We start from the raw sequence: 25,810 nt of genomic DNA, 5'->3' as shown, positions 1-25,810 counted from the left end.
GGCTGAGTCATGTATACAGGGCGTTGCAATAATCAAGGTGGGAGAAAACAAAGGCAGGTATTGGCCTTTCTAAGTCAGGGAGAGATAGAACCGATTTGATTTTAGAAATGTTTCGTAGATGAAAGTAGCAGGATTTAGTGAATTGATTAAAATGTGTTTTGAAGTACAGATGAGAATCAAATGTGACACCTAGATTTTAAGCTGTGTTAATATTGGCTGCCAGGGGACCAGGAAATTATAGCAGTCTGCCTGCTAGCTGGTCGGGACTGAAGATGATTATTTAAATTTTATTCAAATTTAACTGAAGAAAGTTAAGTGACATCCATTCCTTAATGCCGGATAGGCACTCTGTTAGGTGAAGTCTGGCTTGAAGGACAAGTTTATTTGGGTGTCATCGGCATAGGAAAGATATGATATCCCATTAAAATGGCTGATGTTTCCTAATGGGAGGATGTAGAGCGAAAATGGTATGGGGAAAATAGTATTTGGAGCAGGAAAAAGCTGATAGCCGATTAAGTCAGTCAAATCGAAGTAATGCATAAATGACTAAATAAATCTGGGTCAGTTCATATTAACCTCTACTTTTAATCATATTTGCATTTTTGCAATTGATAAAATTCAATTCAGATATCGGAGATGATTTCAGTTTATGTATTCAATATCTATAAAAATCTGCATAAATGATTTAAGTTGCGTATAAATATGTTGGTAAATTGCAGAACTGAGAAAAATGTAGACAAATGTATTCGTATCAAATGCAGGTTATTACACCCTTTTTAAAAAAGCGAATCTAAATTTTAAAAAGCGGGTTTGTCTTATACTTGACATGCATTCCTTCTGCAGTAGCCTATCTGGTTGTTTTTCGCCAATTTTGATAAACTAGGTTTTACACTTTCAATTTACAAATTGGAGAGAACATCTCGATTACAATGATTTAATTTTTTATTTTATTTACATCGGCTATGGGCTGCTGAGCGCTAGCCAGGATTTCTTTTGTTGGGCGTCCTGTTACATTCTTAAATGCCCTTGTGTTATTGCATCAAAGGGGAAGGAGGAGCCTTAATTGTTAGATTTAATTTGCTGACTATGTAGTTAGCTGGCTGGATTGTGTGAAGACAAAACACTACATTGGTAATAGGGCTGCATGATATTAGGAAAACATGCGATAACGTTTAATATCGCGATGACGATATGACTTGTGATAAATATACAAACAGTCCCTGGCTACGGACGCAGAGATCACAGACAGCTCCATGGCTGGGAGAAGGCGCTCAGCTGGGCCGCAGTGCCACCGAATCGGGCAGACACTAGGGAGCCATGCACAGCTCCATTCTGTCCACTTACAGTGTTAATTTTGAGTGTTCTCATACATGTTTGGGCTGTGGAAATTTATTAAGTTTACAAAAGTGTGTGTCTGAATAAAGATTAACCCAAAAGTATTGATCATTATGTTATGAACAGTGTTGATATTGTGGCGACAAACAAAAACTGTAGTTGAGAGAAACACACAGCAGCGGAGTCTGTTTGTTTCTCTGTGTGCGCTGTTACTTTTCCCTCAGGTTCTGAGATCATTAATAAGCTTTACAATTATTTTATATAATCAACCGCTCATAATGATGAATTTAACTTGGGACAAACGTGATCACTATAAGTTTCCACAGTAGAGTTGAGTTGGAGGAGCCGCGTCGCTTCGTCAAATCTCTGGTTTCAAATTCTCAGTTTTCTCTCTATTCTCTTCTTATTCTCTTGTTCCGACAATGATTCACTGACGGAAAAACCTGTCTATGATCGGAATGTCTTATTTATCATCTAGGGCAGCAGGGATCCATCTGATTGGCCAAGTATATTGACATGCAGAGCGTGAATGCATAGCATAGGAAACACCATTTATCTCAGTATTTGCCATCTTTATCAAAAATCTATCGTCATTGCGATAAGACTTATCGCAATGACGATAGATTTTCGATATTGTGCATCCCTAATCGGTAAGTAGAATAGCAACTTAATAGTTTATTTTCCTCTATACTTGCCTGTATTGAATCGTGGACATCTATGCTGAACTGTAGGAGTTGCTGTAAATTCAGTTGTTACTGACCTTAAAACTACTTATGTTGCTGTAAAAACAGTTTTTACCCAGAATTTTCTAACCAGTACTGCAGAAAAGGTGCAAGTTGGCGTATTCCTTCAATGCTTGTTTTATATTAAATGTACATCATTTGACATGTTCTGACCTGCCATATTTTTTAGCTTGTTAACTTACTGTTGACCTGTGTAACATTTAAGGTAAGGCACTTAAGTTGGCCTACCTAAATCGAAAAAAGTAGGTGTTCTTAAACTCAGTAGGATATATCTACTACAGTCTAACAATGGCCAACAGTCTCCTTAGTCGGCAGAATGTGTGCTGGGGGATCTCTGGCCACATGAGGCATAATGTTCCCCACACTCCAGACTCTTTCACTTCTTTTACATGTGCTTAGTGTGAACCTGCTCTCATCTGTGAAGAGAACGGGCACCAGTGACGGACCTGCCAATTCTGGTGTTCTCTGGAGAATGCCAATCGAGCTGCACGGTGCCAAGCTGTGAGCGCAGGTTCCACTACAGGGTGTTGGGACCTCATGCCACCGTCATGGAGTCTGTTTCTGATGGTTTGGCCAGTAGCATGCTGGGGGTTATTTTGTAGGGCTCTGGAAATGCTCCTCCTGTTCCTACTTTCACAAAGAAGCAGATACCGGCCCTGCTCCTGGGTTGATGCCCTTCTACAACCCTGTTCAGCTTTCCTTGTGTAACAGCCAGTCTACCGGTATCTCCTCTGTGTTTATGAGAACGCTTGGAGAGACAGCAAACCTTCATGTGGCCGCACATAAGGATGTACCCTCCTGGAGGACCCGGACTACCTGTGCAACCTGATTGGGCTGCAGGTACCACCTCATGCTACCAATAGTGACAAGGACACTAGCAGAACGCAAAACTAGAGAAGACTCAGTTGGGAATGATAAGGGGTTAAGTTTAACCGACGTGATGGTATACTCTGACGATGTGTGTGTTCCCTTAATTGTAGTACTGTCAGATGTTCCGTATTTGATATTTCTTTCATATTTGTACTCAAATTAAAGCATCTGATAAGCCATGCAGTGGCATTAATGGCTTGAAAAGTCTTATTCCTAGAATCACCTGCCTTTGGAAGATGGAAGACAAACATGTATGACTGATGCATGAAGTTTGTTCTGCATGCCTATTGACTTGCTGTAAAAATAAATGTCAAATGTAGAATATAGGAAAGGTTTTGAAAATCCTGTATAAATTTGAAGGTCTTCTGCACAATTAAGGTTACCAACTACAATTAGATGTTAGCAGGTGTTATTGGCCACTAGCGAATGTTACTGTTATAACTTCAGTTGTGCACCTTAGCGTCATCAAGTGTTTTGGCCTTGTAATCAATGATAGAGGTCGAACTTGAGGGTATGCTGAGGCTAAAGGTAAATCTGACAGGCTACTGGCTTGTATGGCAGTACTATGAAAGCCATGTGGCTCACAGACATCATTACTGTGGATCAGACATCATTACTCTATGCCTTTTTTAAACAACGCTTTCGCATTTTAGGACATGGAGAACATCCCTTGTACGTTCTACCGCACTAATTAATGTCTACCGCCAATTGATTTTAGTGACTACCAGCGGATGTTAGGGACATATCTTCATTTGTGTACCCTAGTGGCATCAGGTGTTTTGGGCTTTTAATCAAAAGACACACTCTTCTAAGGCAGGTCCACCACATGTTGATCAGACCTCGGTGCATGTTCCTAGCATCCTGGGGCCCAGTTGGGATCTTTAATCAATCTTCAAATATTTAGTCTAAACTCCAGATTTGGTAAACATGACTGATATAGCGGGTCATACAACTCCATTTTTGCACCGTAATGATATAAATGATTTTTCTCTTAAACACAATATTTTATTTTGTGTGTGTGTGTAGCACTAGTGCACGTGAAAATATTATGAAGATAAAAAAGGTGAACTTTTTTTGTGTGTTCTTTGGACCAAAATGTTACGTGGGGTAGCTAGAATGAAACATGAACATATAAGTGGACATAGCTTGGAGTAATATTATTATGGTCTGGGGAGGCGATCAAAGCAGAAAAACCTAAATATCACCGCAGGTAAATTTTTTAAGGGCCTGTTATGTCTGAGAACCTGTGAATAAGTGAGCAGTCAAGATTTGGAACCCCCATTTACGTGAACTGGGTGGCATTGAATTAGACCTACTCTAACTGAATCTGGGATAAGTCTTACAAATTCAGAACTATCATTGCGAATGTACACCTTTTTTCCCCACAAGCACTGTACTAGTAGGTATATGTTGAAGCAAGCCAAGCATGCAAAATCTCTGGCTACACAGGAGCATACATCTTAACGTCAACCCACAGCCTCAGTGGACTAGACTTAAGTGGCTCGGGCTTATTTATCATGAACATCCCAACCATTCCAAGAAAGATCTGATGGTGTGCTCGAAGATTTAGAATTGCCTGTCTTCAAATTCAAAACAACTTAATTCGTCCATTGTTGACAATTCTCCTGGCAAGGCACCCTTGCAGACATTGGAGACACCTCGTCACCTGGTTGAAGAGAGGACATCTCCACTGTTTTGAGAGCGTTGAGCTATCAAAACATGCGATGGGACAGACAGGTGTCTGTCAGGATGGGACAGCAGGATGGTGTCCTGTCTGTCCCATCGTCTTTCAAAACGACAGAACTCATTCAGCTGGTTGGCCAGAGGTACGTCGTTGATGGAGTGGGGGGCTGAAGGTTGGTACTTGGTAATCTGTCTCAGCCCTTTCCAGACAGAAGCAGTCATTGGCTGAGTACTGGTGTTGGAGTTTCTCTGAGTACTGTCGTTTAGCTTCTCTCACCACTTGGACTCTTTAAACCAGTCCCTGTCCCCTATCCTAAAAGCCTTCTTTCACCAACTTCAACTGTCTGAGTATGGCTGTGAAGGGTTTGTCTTTGTTGTAACTCACCCTGGTACGTGATGGTATACAGCAATCCTCACAAAAACTGATGTATGAAGTCACAGCCTCTGTGTATTCATCCAGACAGTTGGTAGCAGACATGAAGACATCCCAGTCAGTGCAGTCCAAAGACGCTTGAAGGGCCTCCACAGCCTCCCTGGTCCACTTCTTACATGTCCTCACAACCGTTTTTGAGAGCTTCAATTTCTGCCTGTATGCGGGAATCAAGTGGACAATGACGGGGTCAGAGTGTCCCAGTGCAATGCGGGGGATGGCGTGGTAGGCTCCACTGACTGTCATGTAACAGTGATCCAGAGTGTTCTTCTCTCTGGTCGGACATTTAATAAACTGTCTGTATTTGCTGAGATTTCCCCTGTTAAAATCACAGTAGACTATAACCAAGGAGTCCGGGTAGACTCACAGTATCTGGTTGGCGAGTGTGCCAGAGGTGGAATGTAAAAACTGACCAGAATGAATGAGGGGAACTCACGAGGAGAGTAGAAGGGTTTGCAGTTTATGAAAGTTTCCAGAACAGGAGAAGAGTGCCACTGGATCACTATCACTTCGTGGCACCAGCTGCTGTTTGTATAGAAACAGATTCCTCCACCTTTCCTTTTGCCAAAGAGTTCCTTGTCACGATCCGCTCTGAACAGCTGGAAGCCTTCCAGCTGCAGCGCCGAGTCCGGTATTGATCCACACAGCCACATCTCGGTGAAACGGAAGATGAAGAAAAGTCTCTCTAGTCACCAGGAGCTGAAGTTCATCCAGTTTGTTGCTTAGTGAACGTACGTTGGAGAGAAATATCCCCGGGAAAGGTGCACGATGTCTGCGTCTGCAGAGATGCACAAGTGCTCAAGCATGTCTCTCCCTCCGGTGTTTCACTGTGTTGCCAAAGGTGAGCACACCTTTGACCAGAATGTCCAATAATTTCAAGGATGAACACATAAAGATGGAAATACATCCGCTGGAGTTATTTTCTTGATATTCATGAGCTCTTCTCTGGTGAAAGAAAACGGGTTTAAAACCCAAAAGGAAGAAAAAAAGTGTCCACAAACACAGAAGCAGCTGTTCTCTTGAAATCTAAGCCTGCTGTTTAGTTTGCTGATATTACTACAAAGTGTTGTGGAAGTTTTCTGGAAGCTGGGGAAAGGAGAACTCAGGCAGCAGCTGATGTCTTATGCAGAACATTTTAATGTAGACTTGATGCATCAAGGAGACCAGAAGGTGGAACAATATAACAACGCTAACAGAGTAAAATGAGCAATTGTCAACCCCAAGTGTGAAGCGATCTTCCTCTACTTGCATCACCCCTTCAACAGCACATTCATGAATGGCTAGTATGGCTGTCACTCTCTGTTACCTGTAGGTGTTCGCATCCTATCGGATAGTTAAGTCTAAATATGCATTCCTAAATCACATTGTGTCATTAAGTCTTGCCACTGGTGTAATTTAGAAAAGAGTTGTAGTTGGTTCCTGTCTGTCTGGGCACATCTGATTCAGATATGAAAGTCCCCAAGCGTAGACACTACAAATACTGTTGGTTGGGCTTTTATCTGTAACGTAACCTTGGAGACTGCTTGGAGAGAGAAGGGAGTATGTGTGGAACAAAACAGGCCCCACTCTCCTAATGGAGTACAGAAGTTGTGTGAGGATGGTCAAAAATTCCTCAACAGTTCCCCCCATTTTGATCATGAGATCAACACAAACATCACAATAAAGAGTGGGACATGTGTTCGGCAGAGGAATGACAAAAGCTGTACAATACATTGGATAAAAGTTGTGTAAATTCAGCATGAAGGCCTCACATCAGGCATTAATTTGAACCCCCCCCTCTTACGCACAAACAAGTCACCAAACTAACATGTCCAGGGGGCTGTAGCAGGCAAACATCTCTCGGCCAATTTGAGTAAAACTCTGCGGCAACCATTTAGTCCTTCAGCAAATATTTTGATGTTATTCAAAGAATACATGAAACATAACAATCATAAGGTAAAATAGGACATATGTATTTAATGTAATAGAACAATTCTTGAGTTCAAACAATCCAATTTGATAACTTAAATTATAATCAGGAAAATTGTAATCACACCAGGATTATTATTATATTTAAATTTTCTTCTCAGCTCCAGGATGATCATCAATGATCAGTATTATATATATTAAGGACCAGCGATAAATAAAAATAACTACTTTGTATATTGAAACACACAATATAAATCAACATACTTAAACATTTAAAATCCAAAATTACATTCAAACCATTATTATTCAATTAAGTTCTATTTGTATAGAGCCAAATCTTTCCTCTAATTCAGGGTGAGGACCCTTTTCTCATACCTATGTTGTCTAGGGAGTGAAGCCTCTGACCTTGGCCATGCTCTCGCACTTCCCCGAACACGACAGACAGCTGCACTATGTCTCAAGGAGAGGACACGGTGTCTCCGAAAATGTCCTTAACAATTAGATTTAACAACTTCAATCAAAATCGTAATCACATTAACCATCATCATAATCAACACATTGTAGAGTCTTCAACCCATGTACATTATGCACAGTAGAGGGTTACCACCGTGGAGAGGTTACTAGCACATACGATGCATGGCAATATGGATTCCATCCTAGCAGGATCATTTCCCCTAATTATCAACTATTTTTTTCACGATACATGTCTATGAAGATTCTAATAGACTTTTCATTATTTTTGATCATTAAAAAATTCCGATTTACAAGGTCGATTTGATTCAATATCTATTCAGTTAAGGATATATCATTGAACTATACCAATTTTGCTCGGATATGTGTAACTGTGCAAGGAAACCTCTAACTTGGTGCATCATGAAAAATATGGTATGCCTTTCTCAATAGCAAATTCTGCCGGACGATACATCCCAGAAACCACTGCGATACATTGCATTTTTGTCAACTCTCAAGCCATTTTAATCCACTAATATAATTATAATATTATAGCTAGGGATGCACCGATACCATTTTTCAGATCAAGTACAAGTACTTACATTTGGGTATTTGCCGATACAGAGTACCGATTTGTACAAAAAATAATACCATTACAATTCTAATGACTTTGAAAACAAATCTTATTTTTGTGAGATGTTCCTCACTTTCTGACTGTTACAAATGAAATATACAACATGCTGTTGCTGACATTTTAACATTCACCTTTTTATATTTTCTTGAAAAAAACATGGCACTGCCCCACATTTCACTTAATGTCCTGTAACACATTCAGTGGATTTCAATACCGCTCAACATACAATTTTTGCAAAACAACTGAAATTATAGTGCTATCTTTGAGGACTAAGCCTTTTTCTGAATCAACCTTGTTTTCCTGAACAAACATGGCACTGCCACACATTTCACACATAAATGTAACCTGTAACACATTCAGTGGATTTCAGTACCACACAAAATACAACTCCTGAATGTAGCAGAACTGAAATGATAGTGCTGTCTGTGAGGACTAAAACGTTTTTAGAAGCGTGAGGGGCAGATTCTTTTTGATGAAAATAAGCTTCTCTGCATTATCAGCTGTGAGCCTGAGAGTGGGAAACTGCGCTTTGTTAACCCCCCAGTACTGCAGTGGTTTGTCTTTCCAGGAAGTTGTGGTTTCTCCAAGGTATGTCTCTAACAGAATAGCAGCACCCACAGGTGCACTGCTCAGTGATGTTGATTTTTGCTCATCTGTATCTCTTCAAACCCACTGTCTAGACTGCTGCTGGCCTATGCCTTGCTTAGCTTTCTGGCAGATGCTTCCCCCCCGATTCTCGTGCTTGTCTGCTTGTCCTCCAGACACCTTCTGCAACTCCAGCATCACCATCTCTTTGGCCTCTGTAGCAGTGTTAATGTTGGAGAAAAAACTCTTTAGAAAATAATATTTTAGCTGGTAACAGACAAGGTTGTCTCTATATTGCCTTCTAGTTACAGTATAAAGTCAATTGATGATGTAAAAGTTAAATGGTAAAAAGTTGTAAGTTGGTCCTAATCAAGATTTGTTTTCGTCATTCTCTTTCTAACATGATCAGCAAAAACGCATGCACACTGACACTACCTTGGAACGAGTACAGTTGCAGCGCAGTAGAGTGGGTTTTTCTCCATGTCAGTGAAGCGTCTCTTGATAGCTGTAGCTAAGGTTCCTTTCATTGTTTTTATGCCATAGTCATCTGTTTCTTTGGTCAAAAGTCTCTGAAGCACGGTCACAAAAGGAATTACATCTGATGCCAAAGCATCAGAGGCGCGTGCGTGAGTAGGCTAAGGCATAATGTTTAAAATGTCCCAACTATTTTACGTCCGACTGCCACCATCAGCTTCACTTCTCTGAGCCAAAAGACCCTTGTTAACAGCCAGCTGACGTGTGTGGGCGACACACTGCAGGCTAGGGAATCCAGCATCACTCATGGCCTTGATCATGTTTTTGCCCCTGTCCCGTAGCACAACGTGAACAGAACTTTTTGGAATTCCCCACGTCTCAAGCATGTCCTCAAACGCACCTGCTATGGCTTGACTAGTTCGCAAACCCCGAAACTGTTTTGCTTGTAGAAAGACTCTCGAGAGTAAAATCCTCATCCACTGCGCAGTTAAAATGATTTGGCGGGTGTGCGCTGTGCGTCCTGCACGTGTGCCTGAGGTGGAATGTAAAAACTGACCAGAATGAATGAGGGCAACTCACGAGGAGACTAGAAGGGTTTGCAGTTTATGAAGAAAATTTCCAGAACAGGAGAAAAGTGCCACTCGATCACTATCACTTCGTGGCACCAGCTGCTGTTTGTATAGAAACAGATTCCTCCACCTTTCCTTTTGCCGGAGAGTTCCGTGTCACGATCCGCTCTGAACAGCTTGGAAGGCTTCCAGAGTTGGCTTTAGACTGCTAGTCCAAAGATCAGTGGTGAAGCTGAAGGCTGAAATGTCCTGCAACAGGCTGTTGATGTGCTTTTTCACGAAGGCATGCAGCTTTGGTAATGTGGTTTCTGTGATGTCGTGACGGCTGAGAATCTCATAATCGGCTCCAGTACACTGAGAAGACGGCGAAATCCTGTATTATCGACAACTGACGACGGCTGGTCATCAAGAGCAATGTACTGGGTAAGAGCTTCTGTTATTTTTACTGCTCATGGATTGTGTCTGGACATTTTCTCTCGCTTCTCCAGCATTTGCTGCAAAGTTGGTTGTTGCTGTTTGCCGCTGCTAGCATTAGCAAACTCCTTGAACTCGGCCTTGTGTTGGTTCTTGAGATGCTTTATGAAATTGCTAGTGTTAAAGGAGCTACTTTTCACTCCTCTTGACAATTTAGCAGAGCATAGTTTGCAGTCTGCTCTACTTTTGTCATCGCTTATCTTAAAATATCTCCAAACTGCTGACATTGCACCTGCTCTGGCTACCTGCTCAACCGATGAGAGGTTGATATCAAGTTGCCGTGAAGTGGTATTGGGTGCGGTTGTAGTAGTTTTGATTACGAGTACATGAGCATTGTTTCAACCGATACTGGTATCGTTGCATCCCCAACTAAAGCATAAGCATGCAAGGTCACCTTTTCAAAGATTAATGAACTTAATTGTAAAGAACTTTCAATCTGACATTTTAATTTGAATTAGAAATATTAAAATATCCATGGTGAAAAAAACATAAATAAAATAAACCACTCACAACCAAAACAACAGATAAAATGGACTCTTTAGCCCCGTTCACAAAATTTCTCTTGAATACATATTAAACATTTGGCACAGGATGTTATTATAAGTCAATGGGATGTATTAAGTTAGTATTCTTGCTTTTTCTCTATTGTGTGTTTGATCCAACCTGCAAGGCCATTCATAAACAGTCTTGCCAGATGTTCCCCACCCCTGCTCTAATTGAATCTTTAAAATCCAAACACTCATATTGTACAATTACAAAATTATTGGGTCAATTACCAACTGATCCAGAGCTTTAGACCTTCACACCCTTGGCATAACAACACTTTTATAATTACATCAATTAGGAACACTAAAATTTATTAAAACAAAGTTAAACTAGGAATTAGATATTTGAATTTAAAACAAACAATTACATATAATCAATCACAAAAAGTTAACAGTCCTGTAACATATTTAGAATGTCTTAATTATCTATGGAATTAAAGCAACAGAGGCACACTTATTAGACAAAAAATTCACTGTCTGATTACTCAAAATCACACTTGTAACACAAATCATGGAAAGCATTAGGGTTTTGTCTACAGATAGAAACAGGGGTGAAGTCATGCTATCTTCATCGTCTTCTCAGAAGAATTTATTTAATTTACCTTTACCTATGAAACGTCCAATCAGTGTCAGGCTTTGGGTCGGGTATTTCATCAGCCACACTTGTATACTTGGATGTGTGTAATCAGCCTTATTTAAAAAGGGGATAAACATTGAAGAATGCATCAAACTCAGCATATTTTAACAGATCTAATCATAGGTAATTTGTGATTATCTTTGCTCATTTGGAAACTCAGAGGTGCATGGTTTTAGTCAAGTCTGTTTTGTTTGTTCTGTCCCCTCTTAACCATGTCAGTGTGATTGTCATTCTGCTTAGCAGTTCATTTAGCTCTTTGTATTTTTTTTGTGTGCCTTTTGAATAGTGTTTCTTGGGTGTGGAACATTTAAAGTGCCAGAACAAGCTCCTCCTCCTGAGACCATTCATTAGAAGGAGGATCATGAACCTCCCCCTGTTTCCCTCTGTCACCTCTTCGTGGGTGTCTGGGGGAAGGGCTGGCAATTATCTTACATGGTTCCATTCTGCTTTACCTCGGACCCTAAGGGCTGTTCTGGTTAACAGCACCTGGAACAGGCCTTTCCACCTATGAGAGGGAGACACATTTCTGAATTTGATTAGTACATAATATCTTACATGAAAGGGATGGATACGTTCATTTGAAGGTTTTGGCAGTATGCTTGATACCTGTAAATGAAAGGAGGTCTGGTTTAGTTAGTTATTTTTATTAACATTCTCAGCACTCCAAAGCAGTCTTTTTTTTTTTTAAATTTTTTATGCGATGTCAAAGGTGGGCTTGCCTGAGGTGTACTTTGAATGGAATAAAGAACAATAGGCAATGTATTTTGCCACTTAAAACTAGTGGTCATCATCGTTTTACTCGGTGTTTCTTTTATTGTGGATTTCATTCTCTCAACCTGATCTGTGCTAATTATAGCTAAAGGCATCCACTTAAGGGCACCTTACGATAATTTTTTCATCCTGTTTCCTAGTTGGAAAGCTTTAACCTTTTTTTAAATATATCTGGTTTACAATTACTAGCAAGTATTTGTAGCTTTAATAGCTTGGCATATTTACAATATCTATTTCCATATTTATAAAGGAACCCTGATCAATGTAACAAATGATTGTTTCACTGTGCTGTATTTTCTCCTAGTTTGCTGAAAAGTAATGCATCTTTCCATTCAAGTGTGAGAAATGTGCGATACCTGGTGCAAACCATTTTGATCTTATGTCATTGATCCCCACCTTTTCCTACCTTTTTTGAGGGGCCATGCGGGACAGTTGAAAGCAGGAACAAAAGGATCGCGGACAGAATGGACAACCTCAACTATTTAATTTACTTAAATTAACATCAAATACATATCTAGAATCAGTGTAAATGGTTGCAACTTTGTTCTTTTGCCAGAATGCAAGTTCTTGTAAGGGCGTGCAATACCGCAGAGGTACCAGAAGGTAACGCTTGTGCTTCCAATACTTTTTATTCAGTTATTACAGCATAGCAATATTTTTTTTTATTTTTTTAATGTCAGGCGGTATACTTACTGACCCGTCCATGTACAGAATCAAATCAGTGTTGGGCATTGGTGTCTCAATAACCACAACAGTCATGTTCATCTTTTTCATCTATCATAGGAAGAAGAGTTTCTGGGTTTAGATGAGGTTAGTGCTTTAATTTTAGGTGGGGGCTTGAGAAGGATCACCTAAAATCCAGAGCACCAAGTTGGTGTGTATGTGCTGAGTGGCAGAAATTTTCAAGATATGCAAAACTGAATGGGGAACATGAACCACATATTTATGATTCAATACAACGGGTGAATTTTGTTCCCCCCTTTTTCATCATTTTGATTTCCTTTTATTTATTTAAAATAATTTTTCTTTTAATCCTGAAAGCAACAGCAGCTACAGCCCATTGACAACCGATCGTGCCAAGAACAGGAGACAAGCATGACGAGTAGTATGCAACAGGACAGTAATGAGTCTTGTGTTTCTGCACCAGGATGTTTCTGTGGCATAACTGTTCTCCTCAGAAACCTACAGGCAGGGGGTGCTGAAGAGTGCCCTTTTGAGGTCATTAAGAACTTTGTCCATCTCCTCTGTCCATTGTTATGTGGTCGGCGCAGTGTGGCAGTGCCGACGATGGAGTCCATGGCAGCTTACACGTAGATGTCAGTGTCTAGAATAGTAGAACAATATGCCTTTCCCGAGAACGAGAATGGTGGAGGCATATTGTTCAAGACTTGTACTCTCTCAGGCAACAAAAGGCGCTGTCCCAAATATGGAACCTCTGGCGAGCAGATCTGTACCTTAGCCAGTGCTGCTCTGTGACCACATTCAGGAGGTCTCTGCAACAGCAAAATAGAGTAAAAGGGACAAGTGTCTTTCGACAGGGAGACTATCAACCGGTCATCAGCATACGGCAGGAGTGTGCTGCCACCAGGCAAGCGCAGGTCATCAGGTCACGTTTTACCACTGTTGCATACACCACCAGACATTCCCTGAAGAAGTTCAAGTATGGGCTGTCTGGGTGTAGTGGAATTAAGATAAATCTGTGCTCAAATCGACAACTGTATAATACTTTGAATCCAGCAGCAATGAAGCCAAAATCGAATTGGTATCTGAATAATGGATATCATTACTAACTTGCAAATCTTAAACAAATCTCAACTCATCAGTTAGGTTTGGTTTTCTGCATCCATGCAGTGACTGAACCTCTGACCTGCGCTCACTTTACACTTTAACAATAAACACCATCACTGATCACAAGTTATTAGGACACGTACAGGACTGACGTTTACTTGGTGTTTGTTTGATTCCCTCTAGAGTTAATGAGACACAGGCATAAACCTGCTACACAACAAGAGACGTGATGTGCACTGACAGGACATCAGGGTTAAAGTGACGGGAACGATCTGGATTCATGATCCAACATCATTAATAACTATTTTAGAATATAGGACTAGATGGTGAATATCCCATGTGATTATCAGTTTGTGTGTGAAGAGGGACAGAGACGAGCGGACACACACCTGCAGACAGATGTTCCTCCAGCAGATTAAGACGTAATGCAGAGTTTTAACTTTGTTGTTGCAGAATAATAGATGCCCCCGTTTATCCTGGAACATAAATATGACTTCAGCAGGTTATATAAAGATCAGTTCTAAGTGTGAGTGATTAGAAAACATCAGAGGAGCAGTCTTTTGTTGACAAGCGTATGTGTAATGCGCCTCAATGCAGTGTTGCTGATTTAAGATAAGAGTAATTCTAACCTTATTGATCCACACCGGCGAAATTCAGTTGTTACAACGGCAGGCATGTCAGAATGAGGTAGACAACAGAATAAAGCAATAGAATTAAATACATTGCTATGTATGTATGTGTGTGTGTATAGATATAGATAGATATATCTATCTATCCCTATGAGATAAATTGTGATTTAGGAATATGGGCTATACAAATGTATTTTGATTGATTGATACACCTTTCACTGTAGTGGTTTGTATGAAATGTTATAAGTAAAGTGCACTGGATGATTGTACGAGCAAGTAAAATCTTTTTTGTGCATAAGGAGAACATTGTACATACTTAGTTTCTGGTTATTAGATTTCTATCACGATATTGACTGATACAGAAAAAAAGTGTTGTGATAAGATTTTTTTCTATATCACCCAGCCCTACATTTAGTCTGACGTGAATTGGCAAGGTGCACCATTGTGGACCAACAAAATGTGTTCATATCTATTTGTATCCAAACACGCATTAGCTAATTGTATTTATATGTAGAATGGAATTATCCTGTGCAGGAGACAGGTCTCATTGCAAACATCAATGCCACTCAAGCTGGCAATGTTTGTATTGGGGTGATGGATAAAATGGTAAACAAAACCTTAAAGGCGAAAGCAATGATTTTTATTAAGTTCAAAGAGAGATAAGGTCAAATTTGTAATCTCCAATTTAATATAGTGTTGATACTCAATTTTCTGAAGGTTATGTAAGATAAATGTGGATTTAGTATATTTTTTGTAAAAAGCAAAGTGTAGTATTAGTAAATACAGTTTGTGGCAGGAACATTGCCTTTTTCTTTTTTGTTCCATCTCATTGACAACATTCCTCTAGTTTCATTCTGAAAAGTCAGCTTTAAAAAACGAAAAAGGCTCAGTTAAAAAATGTCATTAAATAACGTCTCCTCTCATCCCTGACATGTTAACCTCTGATGGGGTCTCATTTATAAAACAGTGTGTGGGATTCATATTAAAAGTCTACGTGCGCACAAAAGCCAGAAATGGCGTACGCCAAAGAAAATTCAGATTTATAAAACCATGTGCACACACACCTGAACACAATGTTCACTTTATAAATCACAGTCCACCTGGAAAAATTCGTACTTGGATCTGCCTCATACTACGCCCTCTACAAGCTCACATTCAACCATAAATGGTCAATGCAAAGCACGTCATAAATATTAAATTATCCTGCTGACCAATGGGTTTCCACCGTGAATCATGACAAAGTCACGGCATCAAGCGATGAGAAGAGGAGGCAAAACTTTCTGACACTGACATGAGGTGTTTGTCGGTCGATCTGTGTGATACTGAACTCAGGTCAGCACAAAGATCACAGAACTATAGAATCTATCAGCTGATCATTCATCATCATAGGACAAAAACTCTTTGTGATCGCTGAACCCTCGTTTCCTCCTTGTCCTTCCGTTCGCGTGAATCCATCACGCACAAGTGTTTATTTATAGCAATTGGACTGATTACCTCACATTAGTGGATCCTATTCTCCACTCTGGGATATTTGGAAAGTGAATAGTTTTTCTTTATTTTTAGTGAGTGATATCCTGTGCGTTCTGTGCGCCTGTAACTCCACTGTTTAATGGAATCTGAACATAATTTGCTGTAAGATGTTTTATATATATTTTGCAATTAAAAGGTTCGTGTGGAACAGTTTTGTAGCTCGAGCACAACTAAAGCTGTTGGTTTTTATGTCAGTGATGAAATGGATCAATAATCTGGCTTCAGTTCACAACCTCACGTCTGCATCACCACCTTCCCGTCTCCAAAAAATTCGTACACATGGGTCAGAGTTTGCGTGGAAATTAGGGATGGGCATTCGATTAAAATGTCTTAATCGATCATTGGGAGAATTGACAATCGATTTTCGATTAATCATTAATATTTTTATATTAAAATTCACTATTTATAGGCTATATTAAAATGCAGTGAAAATAGAAAAAACACAGCGTGTTTCCTCATTGAGATCTTTATTACAAGATGAACAACTGGTGGCAGTTAAACGGGATCCGTTCAATGGTTACACTTGAAAATATGCGCTGCTGTACTCTTAAGCAGCGGAGCCGTCAGCTAGAAGCCGGTGCTCATAAACACAACTGACCCAAAATATAATAATAATATAAAAACAATCATGTTAAACAATAACTTAACCAAAAATATATAATACTTCGGTCTGACAGGTTTTGCCAAATGTAACTCAAAACTATCAAAAAAGGCACCGAGTCGAGAAAGAGGGTGAGAGAGAGATTAGCCTACCTAACAAGGAATTAGGCTAATTAACAAAGCTTCATAAAAATAACCAGTAACTCACATACAACTTCAGCACCAGCCTACTGATTTTTGTTGAGAAAGATGAGCATGTTAACATGCTCTGGTGTCAGACGCGAACGCAGCCTGGTGACCGTCACTCCAGCCGCCGAAAACACCCGCTCTGAGGGGACTGACGTCGCCGTGATACACAGGTCCCTCCGTGCTAACTTGGCAAGCCTGGGGAACCTTATTCCATTCACTTTCCACCAGTCTGTAGGAGTGCAATGCAGGGTTGGGGAGCTTCCCTCAGAAAGTAGCAGTCCAGCAGTCGGTGGTTAGAGCAAAGCTTTCAGCTGTGCTCAATTCTTTTAACAGCTCCTGCTTCCGTTCTTCGTAGTGCGTTTCTACCAGTCTGGTGATGGTACGTCGTGACGGAATGTGATATGCCGGTTCCAATAAGTTTATCAGTTGTCGAAAACCTTCGCCCTCAACAATACTTAAGGGTAGCATATCCATCTCGATGGACTTGCAGATCCGTTGGGTAATTTTCTCTACTCGTTGTGCATCGCAGCTCCTCCGTGCTAACACCGAGTTGATGCTAGGTTGAGACCGAGAACAGGATGCACCGCCACGAACCAGGGTCGGATGTGCGTTGTTGCGACTCACACTACGCAACAGAACATGCATTAGTTTTATCGATGAAAAAATGTCATCGACAAAATTCTTAATGATCAATTAATCGATCGTCGATTAATTATGCCCATCCCTAGTGGAAATGCGCACATTTTCCCGTAAAGAGTGTTTTTATAAATCCCAACGTTTGCGCGAGAAGTGGTTTCAGTCGTTTCAGGCCCCATTTTGTGCATACGCAACGGTTATAAATGAGACCCCTGATTATTATTTTAACCATAGTGTCAATGCATTTGTGAGAAGAAATCAGTTATCAGTTTCACAGTGAGTAACTTATTAGTTAATGGCTTTAAACCTTGTTCATCTCCGTTACTTTGATTTATTTTATTTGGAAAAATAGTGATTATTTATTCTCTATTTTCATCATCTGTCCCAATTAGAAGAGCGTAGAGAGACTGTCCCTCTGCTTTCCTTTGGATCTGAACTCGATTATCTAACTTTTTTGCAATATAGTGTTTTGATACAATGAAACTTAACTATCTGAGTGCTAAAGAAGTTGAGAACATTGTCTTTACAGTACTAACATTTTCATTATTTGATTTTCATTCTACTATGTTTATTTTATAGCTCTAGTGCCGTTAAGATGAAGATAATTTTTCACTCAACGAATAAACTTACACTCCGGCCCAACCTCATTTCACCCCTTGGCCATATTCCTACCCCTTGTTTTCAAGGGTTATCTAGCCCCTTGAAACGGAGTCACAAGGGTTAGTGCTTCAAATCTTCCCCTACGAATTGAGACAGCCCTTCAAGAATTGTAATTTTTAAATCCTTATTAATGGAGAAAAGACTACATTTGTGGTTCTCTCTCCTAGCTTGCCGGTGATTCGCAAGGCATTCTGGGTACCCCTCCGTTTGAAGTGAGGGTCTGAAAAATCGCCATTTGGAGGGGTATAGAGCCCCACGCCTAAGCCCTACCCCTCCGTCCCAACAGGTATTGGGACATCCTACCCCCACACTATTTAGCACATTAATCTTGTAGGCATTTGTAAAAATCATTGCTCATGTTATGTTTTCTTTTTAAACTTTTAGATCAGCATTTATCCGGAACATTTTATCACTGGTATTTGCTGTTCTGGGAGCATACGGCTTCATCTGCTCTAGCTTCTTTAATCTCCTCTGATTTTAATCAGTCATAACTGTTTTTTACTTTCTGGGGCAAATGACCCAGCAACTGGCCATTTACTGTTAGTCCACTTACGTGAGCGCAGTTAAAGACACAGCATTCTGTAAGTCTATCTTTTTATCTGCCTATTACTTAAGCTGGCATTCTGGAGCAAAACATTGCTACGACCCTGGCACCTTGTTTTGCCTGTTTATCACTGGTGGACTGATTTACTTGACACTTTTGCTTTGCTTTCCGATTTGCCTTATTTATTTTTTTAAACAAATTGTTTACAGTTTCGTTTTAACCTCGGCTGTGGACTGATTATTTCCCTTGTTGGCATATTTACGTCAATTGAAAAAAAAAAACATTCATTAAACCCTGCTGCAGCATCAGAGCTTCCACAGTTACATTTTGCTTTTCTAAATCAGTGGTGGCAAACTTTGAAAGTATTTTGAACCAAAACTCTGAAAGTATTTTGCATGTGTACACATTCTTAAAACTATCGGCTCCTCGACTCCGGGATCGGAAATCCGAACGCAGCCTCCACTTTTCCCAAAGGACACAGAGTAGGTAATCCCCATTACTGATTCAAACGAAATAGGCCTCTTCGCACTACTTCAAAAATGTCTTTTCTATAGTTTAAACCTCAGGTATGTGTCGAGTGCAGCCCGAAGCCGACCCGGAAAACCTCCCCTCCTTTTGGGGGCTCTGGGGTTTAATTAACTCACCAGTCTTTTTCTAATCTTTCCCAGCGGACACAGGCTCCACGCCAAACTGCAGATTACACCAACGTTGGGGTCGGCTTGATGCGGTTGGCACAGTGTGCAGCGTGAATGATGGAGACAGAGGAGAACTTAAAGGGGACATAGCATGCAAATTCCACTTTGTTAGTGCTTCTACAGGTTAATGTGTTTTGTTATGGTTCTTCTAAGTCTGTTATGGTTTTGTTATGGTTCTTCTAAGTCAGAAACGTCATGCTTGAGCGACTCGATTGAGCTTCCTGGGTTTTGTGTCGTAACAAGGCACTGGAAGTCTCCCTACATGGTCTTGGCCCACCCCCCACCTCATCCCCCCCGTCCCCCCACACTCGTTACGCCGGGTTTACACCGGAGGCTGCGAGGCAGCGCAGCGCCGTTCCCAAGCGGGCAGCCGCCTGGCTGTTCACACGGGACGAGCATTTCTCCGCTGGTCAGCCCGCGATTCACTCACATGTGGCATTTGTCTGGATCGTTGGGACTGGGTGGCTGCAGCAGTTGCTCGGGCGCGGCCGCTCGCTCTCCCATGCGTGAGCTGGAATTTGTGTCAGCGCCACACAGCCAGCAGTGTGGAAGACTTCCGCCGTGTTCAGCACTACTGTAACACCGGCACAAAGACACCGAGCCCCCCCACTCGTTACGCCGGGGTACACCGGACGCGGAAGCGCCGCTGCGAGGCAGCGCAGCGCCGTTCTCAAGCGCGCAGCCGCCTGGCTGTTCACATGGGACGTGCATTTCTCCGCGCTGGTCAGCCCCATAGACTGTATATATAAGGTCAGCCCGCGATTCTGCTTTCTCCGCTTGTTGTTGTACCCGTTGAATGTCGGGGTTCGGGGGTAAATGATGGTCTTCATAGCCCCCCCCACCCCTCTCTTTCTCTCTCTGTCTGTCTGCTTGTGTGCTTGTAGTGGATGGGCAGAGGGGGACATTTAATTATGTGATTGGGAAAATTAAAACTCCAGGACAACAGAAGGGGAATACAAAGTATGGGATGCATATTTGATAATTTATATCATATAAAATATGTAATTTATATCGTTTAAAATCATGGGGGGAGAGGGGGAGGGGGGAGCTGGCTCACTAGCATTTAAAGGAACAGGCACTCAAAACAGGTCACTCTGTGGAGGGCTGTTTTATACAGGGTAAAAAGGGTGCTGTTTTAAATGATCCTTGTGGTATTTTGACCAAAGTATGTTACAGACATTTCATTAAGACCCCAAGGAACCATATCAACTTGTGGTAAAATGGGCATGCTATGTCCCCTTTAATTACTGACAGCTGCTAAAATCTGTAAAACAAATAACTTTTCACAGTCCAGACATGTATGAAAATACCCCAAATGAACACTTTAAGTGGACTTAATGGAGCTGTGCATGGCTCCCTGGGTGTCTGCCCCGGACTTGGTGGCGCTGTGGCCGGGCTGTGCGCCCGTTTCAGTGTCTGCATAGACCATTTGCTGTATGTCTGTTAGTAGTGAAACCTAAGCAGAAAGACCTTAACACCATATAATTATTAGTTTATTTATCTAGTCATATCGTCATCGCAATTTTAAACGTTATCGCTAGAGGTGTGCATCTTCACTAGCCTCACGATTCAATTCGTTTACAATTCAGCAGTCAATGTTTCGATTCACAACGATGCATTTCAATGTATCACATCCAATTACTGCACGGCTGCTTTTTTGTTTATAAATGCAATCAATCAAACATGAACTAATAAAGTATTAGGCTGTTAGTGTTGTTGCAAGTGTGCAATTTTTTGCAATTAAAAAATCAGACGACAACCATAAGTAAATGACGGTGGTCAGTGCTCTCCACACAGATTTGACATTCATTCAGTTTAGACTTGGGTGCTGCACCTAAGGCTTAAAAGGACAAACTCTAATCTGCAGGAAAACCTCTTCTGTCTGCAGGTGTGTGGGGGTGCATGAGTGAGAGTGTCTGCTCGTCTCACACACGTACTGATAATCACATGTATTTAGTTATTAATCGATGTGTCTGCTCATGATTCCTGATTCTTCCGGTCACTTTAACCCTGATGTCCAGGTTGTGCGTGTCACGTTATGTCTTGTGTTGTGTAGCAGCTTTAAACATGTTTCATAAACTCTAGAGCAAATCAAACACGTGTCCTAACAACTTGTGATCAGTGATGGTGTTATTGGTAAAGTGTAAAATGAGCGCAGGTCAGCGGGCGCGTGAGGAGGAAGCAGACATATCGTCATTGCAATTTTCAACAACGTTATCGCATGTTTTCCTAATATCGTGCAGCCCTAATAGATTTCCACAATTCAGTTTAATTATAACAGTCTTTAATTCCAGTTCCAGATATGTACAATGTTCGTGATATCTACAACACCATTCTGACTAGCTCAAACTTAATTTAAGGTATCTGGAATTGAGGTGAATTTCAGATATATTGAACTTGAATTATGACTAGTCTAAATTAAATTGTAGATATCTGAAACTGGAATTATTGTCATTAAGTTGCAACTGCTGGAAAGGATACAAATTTAACGTTTTATCAGATTAATAATTGATTAAACGATATGAAAATAGTTCTAGCAGCTCTCGTCAGTTTTAGTATTGTAGCATTGGCCACAATTTAATTTACGTTAAGCTTTTACTTCTAATCAGCTTCTTAAGCCATCCTAGTTATTAAATATTTCACGTGCCGTCTTTGTTTTGCTTTTGGAGACATGACATGGGCTCGTTACCATCCCCTTGTTCCCATGGTCTTTTCTGAGCAATGGTGTTGCCTTTTTGCACTGGCCTTTAGTGTCTTAATCAGACATAATATTGTAGTTTCCACATCTGCAGAAGCGCTTCAGTTTTTGTACATAGTTGTCCTGACAGAAAGAAATCAGTCATGTGGTTTCTTCTAGATTGATGGCCAGAATTATCAAATCTGTACCACAAGATTTTGCCTGTGCACGTCCAGTCTTGGATGCACAGAAGGAGGTGCCTATCTTAGCTCAACAGGACACTTTCAGCTGTATTTGTAATGGAGCAAATCATGTAGGTGCAACCAGAAGTGCCTGCTGTACTCATGCTAACTGTGACTAAAGGTGGATAGAGGCTGTGTGATTTTGACCCCTGCCCCTCTACTGTCTGCCCTAGTGTTTAGACTCGTCAGTGGGGAAGAGGAAAAGAAGCTTGGCTGTTAGCTCTTCTCAGGACCCATCTTTCTCAGGATTAAACCAGGTGTGACCTTTTACCACAACACCAGCTGCCTCACATCAGCAGTTGTCTCTTTGCAATCATACCCAACTACACTGGTTTAAAGTTAATCAGATAACCAGCACCCAACTTGCACTCATAATACCCAGAGTATGCATTCCTCCACCTAGATTGAACTTCAATATAGTGGGAGAGGAAAGGAAACTTTGCCGAAGGAGTAGCTATTGTTCTTATTTATTGTAAAAAGGCTCCCCAGTCCCTCTAACCAAATTACTTGTTCTCATGTTTGAAAAGCCAGTTCCTGTCTCATAAAGTGATGTTTGCAATGAGTAGTAAAAGCATTTATGGTAAATGGCCTGTATTAATAGTACAATAAAATAATTAATTATTCATATATATTGTCCTTGTCCTATTAGATAGCAGTGTAACTGAGACTTGTGCCACACAGAACTGATATTTAATTAGAAATCAAAGGGATGAATCACAAAGCATTGCATTGAAAACCTCCAATAGTGTGGATGTTTATTCACAAATGTACACACAAAGACAAGTCTAGCTACTGTGAAACTGCTCCAATAATATTCAGAGGAATCTGTCGCTTTCCCATGTAACACAAAGAACATTTGATGTAGTTTTTCTAATCTACTGCCAAGTCACCAAAACACCATTTTAGTTGCAACAGTCAGAATAGCCTGTTTATTTCTTAAGCTGCTTTCAGACATGCATTGAACTCCGGAGATCCTCCACACCTTCTCCAGAGAAGGTGCATGTGTGAACCCAAATGTCCAAGCGACAGCCTCCAGGTTATCTGCAGACTTTTTCTGCCTGGTCCCCTAGTTTAATGTCCGCAGAAAGTCAGGAGAATCCGATGTGAGAACACAGCAGGGATACCCCGCTGGATTCATAGCGAGTTAATGGGTTAAATTACGCTTCTAGCACATGACCTTTTTGTCAAGAAAATCATTTGATCTCCACAGCAGAATTAATACGTTACTTCCAGCCTCTGTCTGCTGCACCCGGCAATACTGTAATGTAATTTGATTAATTCTAAATTACATTACATTAAATACTTCCTTGGCAGATGGAACAATTGATTGGTCAGTTTACTGACATATTTCAGGTGTACTGAATATTAGGCTTAACATAAAATCTTGGAAACTCAACCTGTAACATCAAACGTAGTTTCTCTGACTTTACCTAAAAATCAAGACATAATGTCTTATGGTCACATTTGCTCAGAGCACGTCTTACTGTTTATTGACATGGGATGTGGTACCTGTACTGATGTTTGGGGAGAGGGAACTCTCTAACTTGTGTTCTACTTCTGGTTGTGCTCCCTTGAGTTGAAAATCACTTGTCTAGAAGCTGGATGTACAGCGTTCTGTTTCAGTGTAGGGTGTTGCGTTAGTGTTATTCTTGTTGTTTAAGACAATGGTAGCTCTGACGTCGCGGTTTGTATGGACACATGACAAATAACATGACACACGCTATTACAAGTTAAATTGATTTTACAGTAACAACAACCAGCATTAAACTGTGAAAAGTGGTTTCTTGATTCACACCAGTAGCATTGCCTTTTACATTGACAGCTTTTGCAAACATTAAGCTTTGGGTAAAGTGCTAAAAAGAGTGACTTGTATGAAGCTGGATAAGCTGATGTAGCACAACACAAAGGCAGAGCCCTCAGCTTGTTAATTTGGGTCTTATTTATCTGAACCGATACTCTTGGTATTGGTCATAGAATCCATAATTTTTTTTCTCCTTTTTAACCAGAAACTGCAAAAGGGGATTGAAACTAGACAGCATGATGAGTGTGAAACTGAGACAACTCAGTGAATTATGTAATGGATTGACATAGTGCTAACTGTATTACACTGCAGAATCTCTTACATGCAGAAACTATCAATAACCATATTTTTAGTCTCTGTATTAGGGCTGTCGCAATGAACGGATATTGTAATATTTAGAAAATTGAATTACCAATGTGTTCATATTATGCATACGATAATTCTGTGTAAATCAGTCCACCACTACGTCAATAATTTCAATTTCTCCCAGCCCTTCTGCAGTATCTCTCGTTCATACATCATAAGTGTTAGTTATTATAGTATAATTAATAATTGGTCTTTCAATGATCTCTGACTATCAATGAGATAATCATCTATTTGCACAATCCTAGGAGAATTATATTCTTAAAATAACATGCATACATAAACAATGTTAAAGATAAAACTGATATCTTTGTTATTAGAGCCTAAGCAGTGACCTCTACGACACTTAAGACGTGGTCAATGATAGGTTATGAATCGTGTGTTTTCTTTGTTGCCATGGCAACATGCCAAAAGTTGATTTTTAGTTTTTACAATTGATCACTTTTTGGCGGACCTAAACATGTTCGGAAATTAATGAAATTCATCACACACACACCGGAAATAAGAAACATTTACTTCAACATGTTTGAAAATCGTATTTTGCCATTTCCATGTATTGTACTTTAACATACTTCTAGAGGCTTCATCGGATCGCCTTCATATTGGGTCAGAGTAATCTAAACACCTTCACATTGAGAAGTTTTGCTCTTTGTGAAGCTTCATTTAAAGCTGGATCAGTGGCGTGATGTCGAAATTTGCTTTTTTGCCTTGAAACAGGAAGTCCTTCCAACTTGACTATATATTGTCCATTCTGCACCAAACTTCATAAGACCAGATTCAGAGACCCTTAAGAGTATGATGAAGACATCTTGTGAATTTTATCTGTTTTTATTTAACTTTTTGCATTTTTGTAAGGCTAAACATACATGAAAACTCCCTCCCCTACAAAACTTCAACAAATTAGCCCCAGCAGTACATGTATCATGGCCAGATAAAAAAAAAAAGCTGCTTGGACCACTACACTACATTGAACAGGAAGTTGGAGATGTTGATTGTGATATACATTTTTTTGCTTGGATTTTGGTTATTTAATAACTTAACGACTAAAACTGGACCAATTTGAGTTTTTCTTGATAAAAGCTAGATAAACACTATGAACTACTACTTGAAACAGGAAGCTCTTCCAACTTGACTATTTATTGTCGTGACCATATTTACATTTCAATTCAACATATTCATAGCACCACCTACTAGCAACAGGATGCATCTGCGATAGGATGTGACATCTAACACGTTCATGCACTGTGCAAACACAATGCATTTACCAACCTCCAGCAACTACACCGAATTCTTGTCAGTTAAACAAATATAGTTGAGTTTAGTCTGTGTGAATATACATGTTGTAAGG

The 25,810-nt window shown here is 40.4% G+C and overlaps 1 protein-coding gene across 7 annotated transcripts in view; it reads left to right on the top strand.

Moving 5' to 3' along the window:
- The window catches only part of csnk1a1 (casein kinase 1, alpha 1), a 56,026-nt gene that overhangs the window by 19,257 nt on the left and 10,959 nt on the right, over positions 1-25,810 (top strand). For 6 of the 7 annotated variants that reach the window (XM_035161339.2, XM_035161337.2, XM_035161336.2 and 3 more), the window contains exon 5: positions 22,472-22,555. The exons of the other annotated variant lie outside the window; for it this stretch is intronic. In XM_035161339.2, the coding sequence (XP_035017230.1) occupies positions 22,472-22,555 (84 nt within the window). The remainder of the gene's footprint in view (positions 1-22,471; positions 22,556-25,810) is intronic. 7 annotated transcript variants of the gene reach the window in all.

Source organism: Hippoglossus stenolepis, chromosome 7 (genome assembly GCF_022539355.2).
Source record: "Hippoglossus stenolepis isolate QCI-W04-F060 chromosome 7, HSTE1.2, whole genome shotgun sequence".
Classification (NCBI taxonomy): Eukaryota; Metazoa; Chordata; class Actinopteri; order Pleuronectiformes; family Pleuronectidae; genus Hippoglossus; species Hippoglossus stenolepis.
The sequence above is the reverse complement of the archived record's forward strand: the minus strand, read 5'-3'. Positions and strand labels throughout refer to the sequence as shown.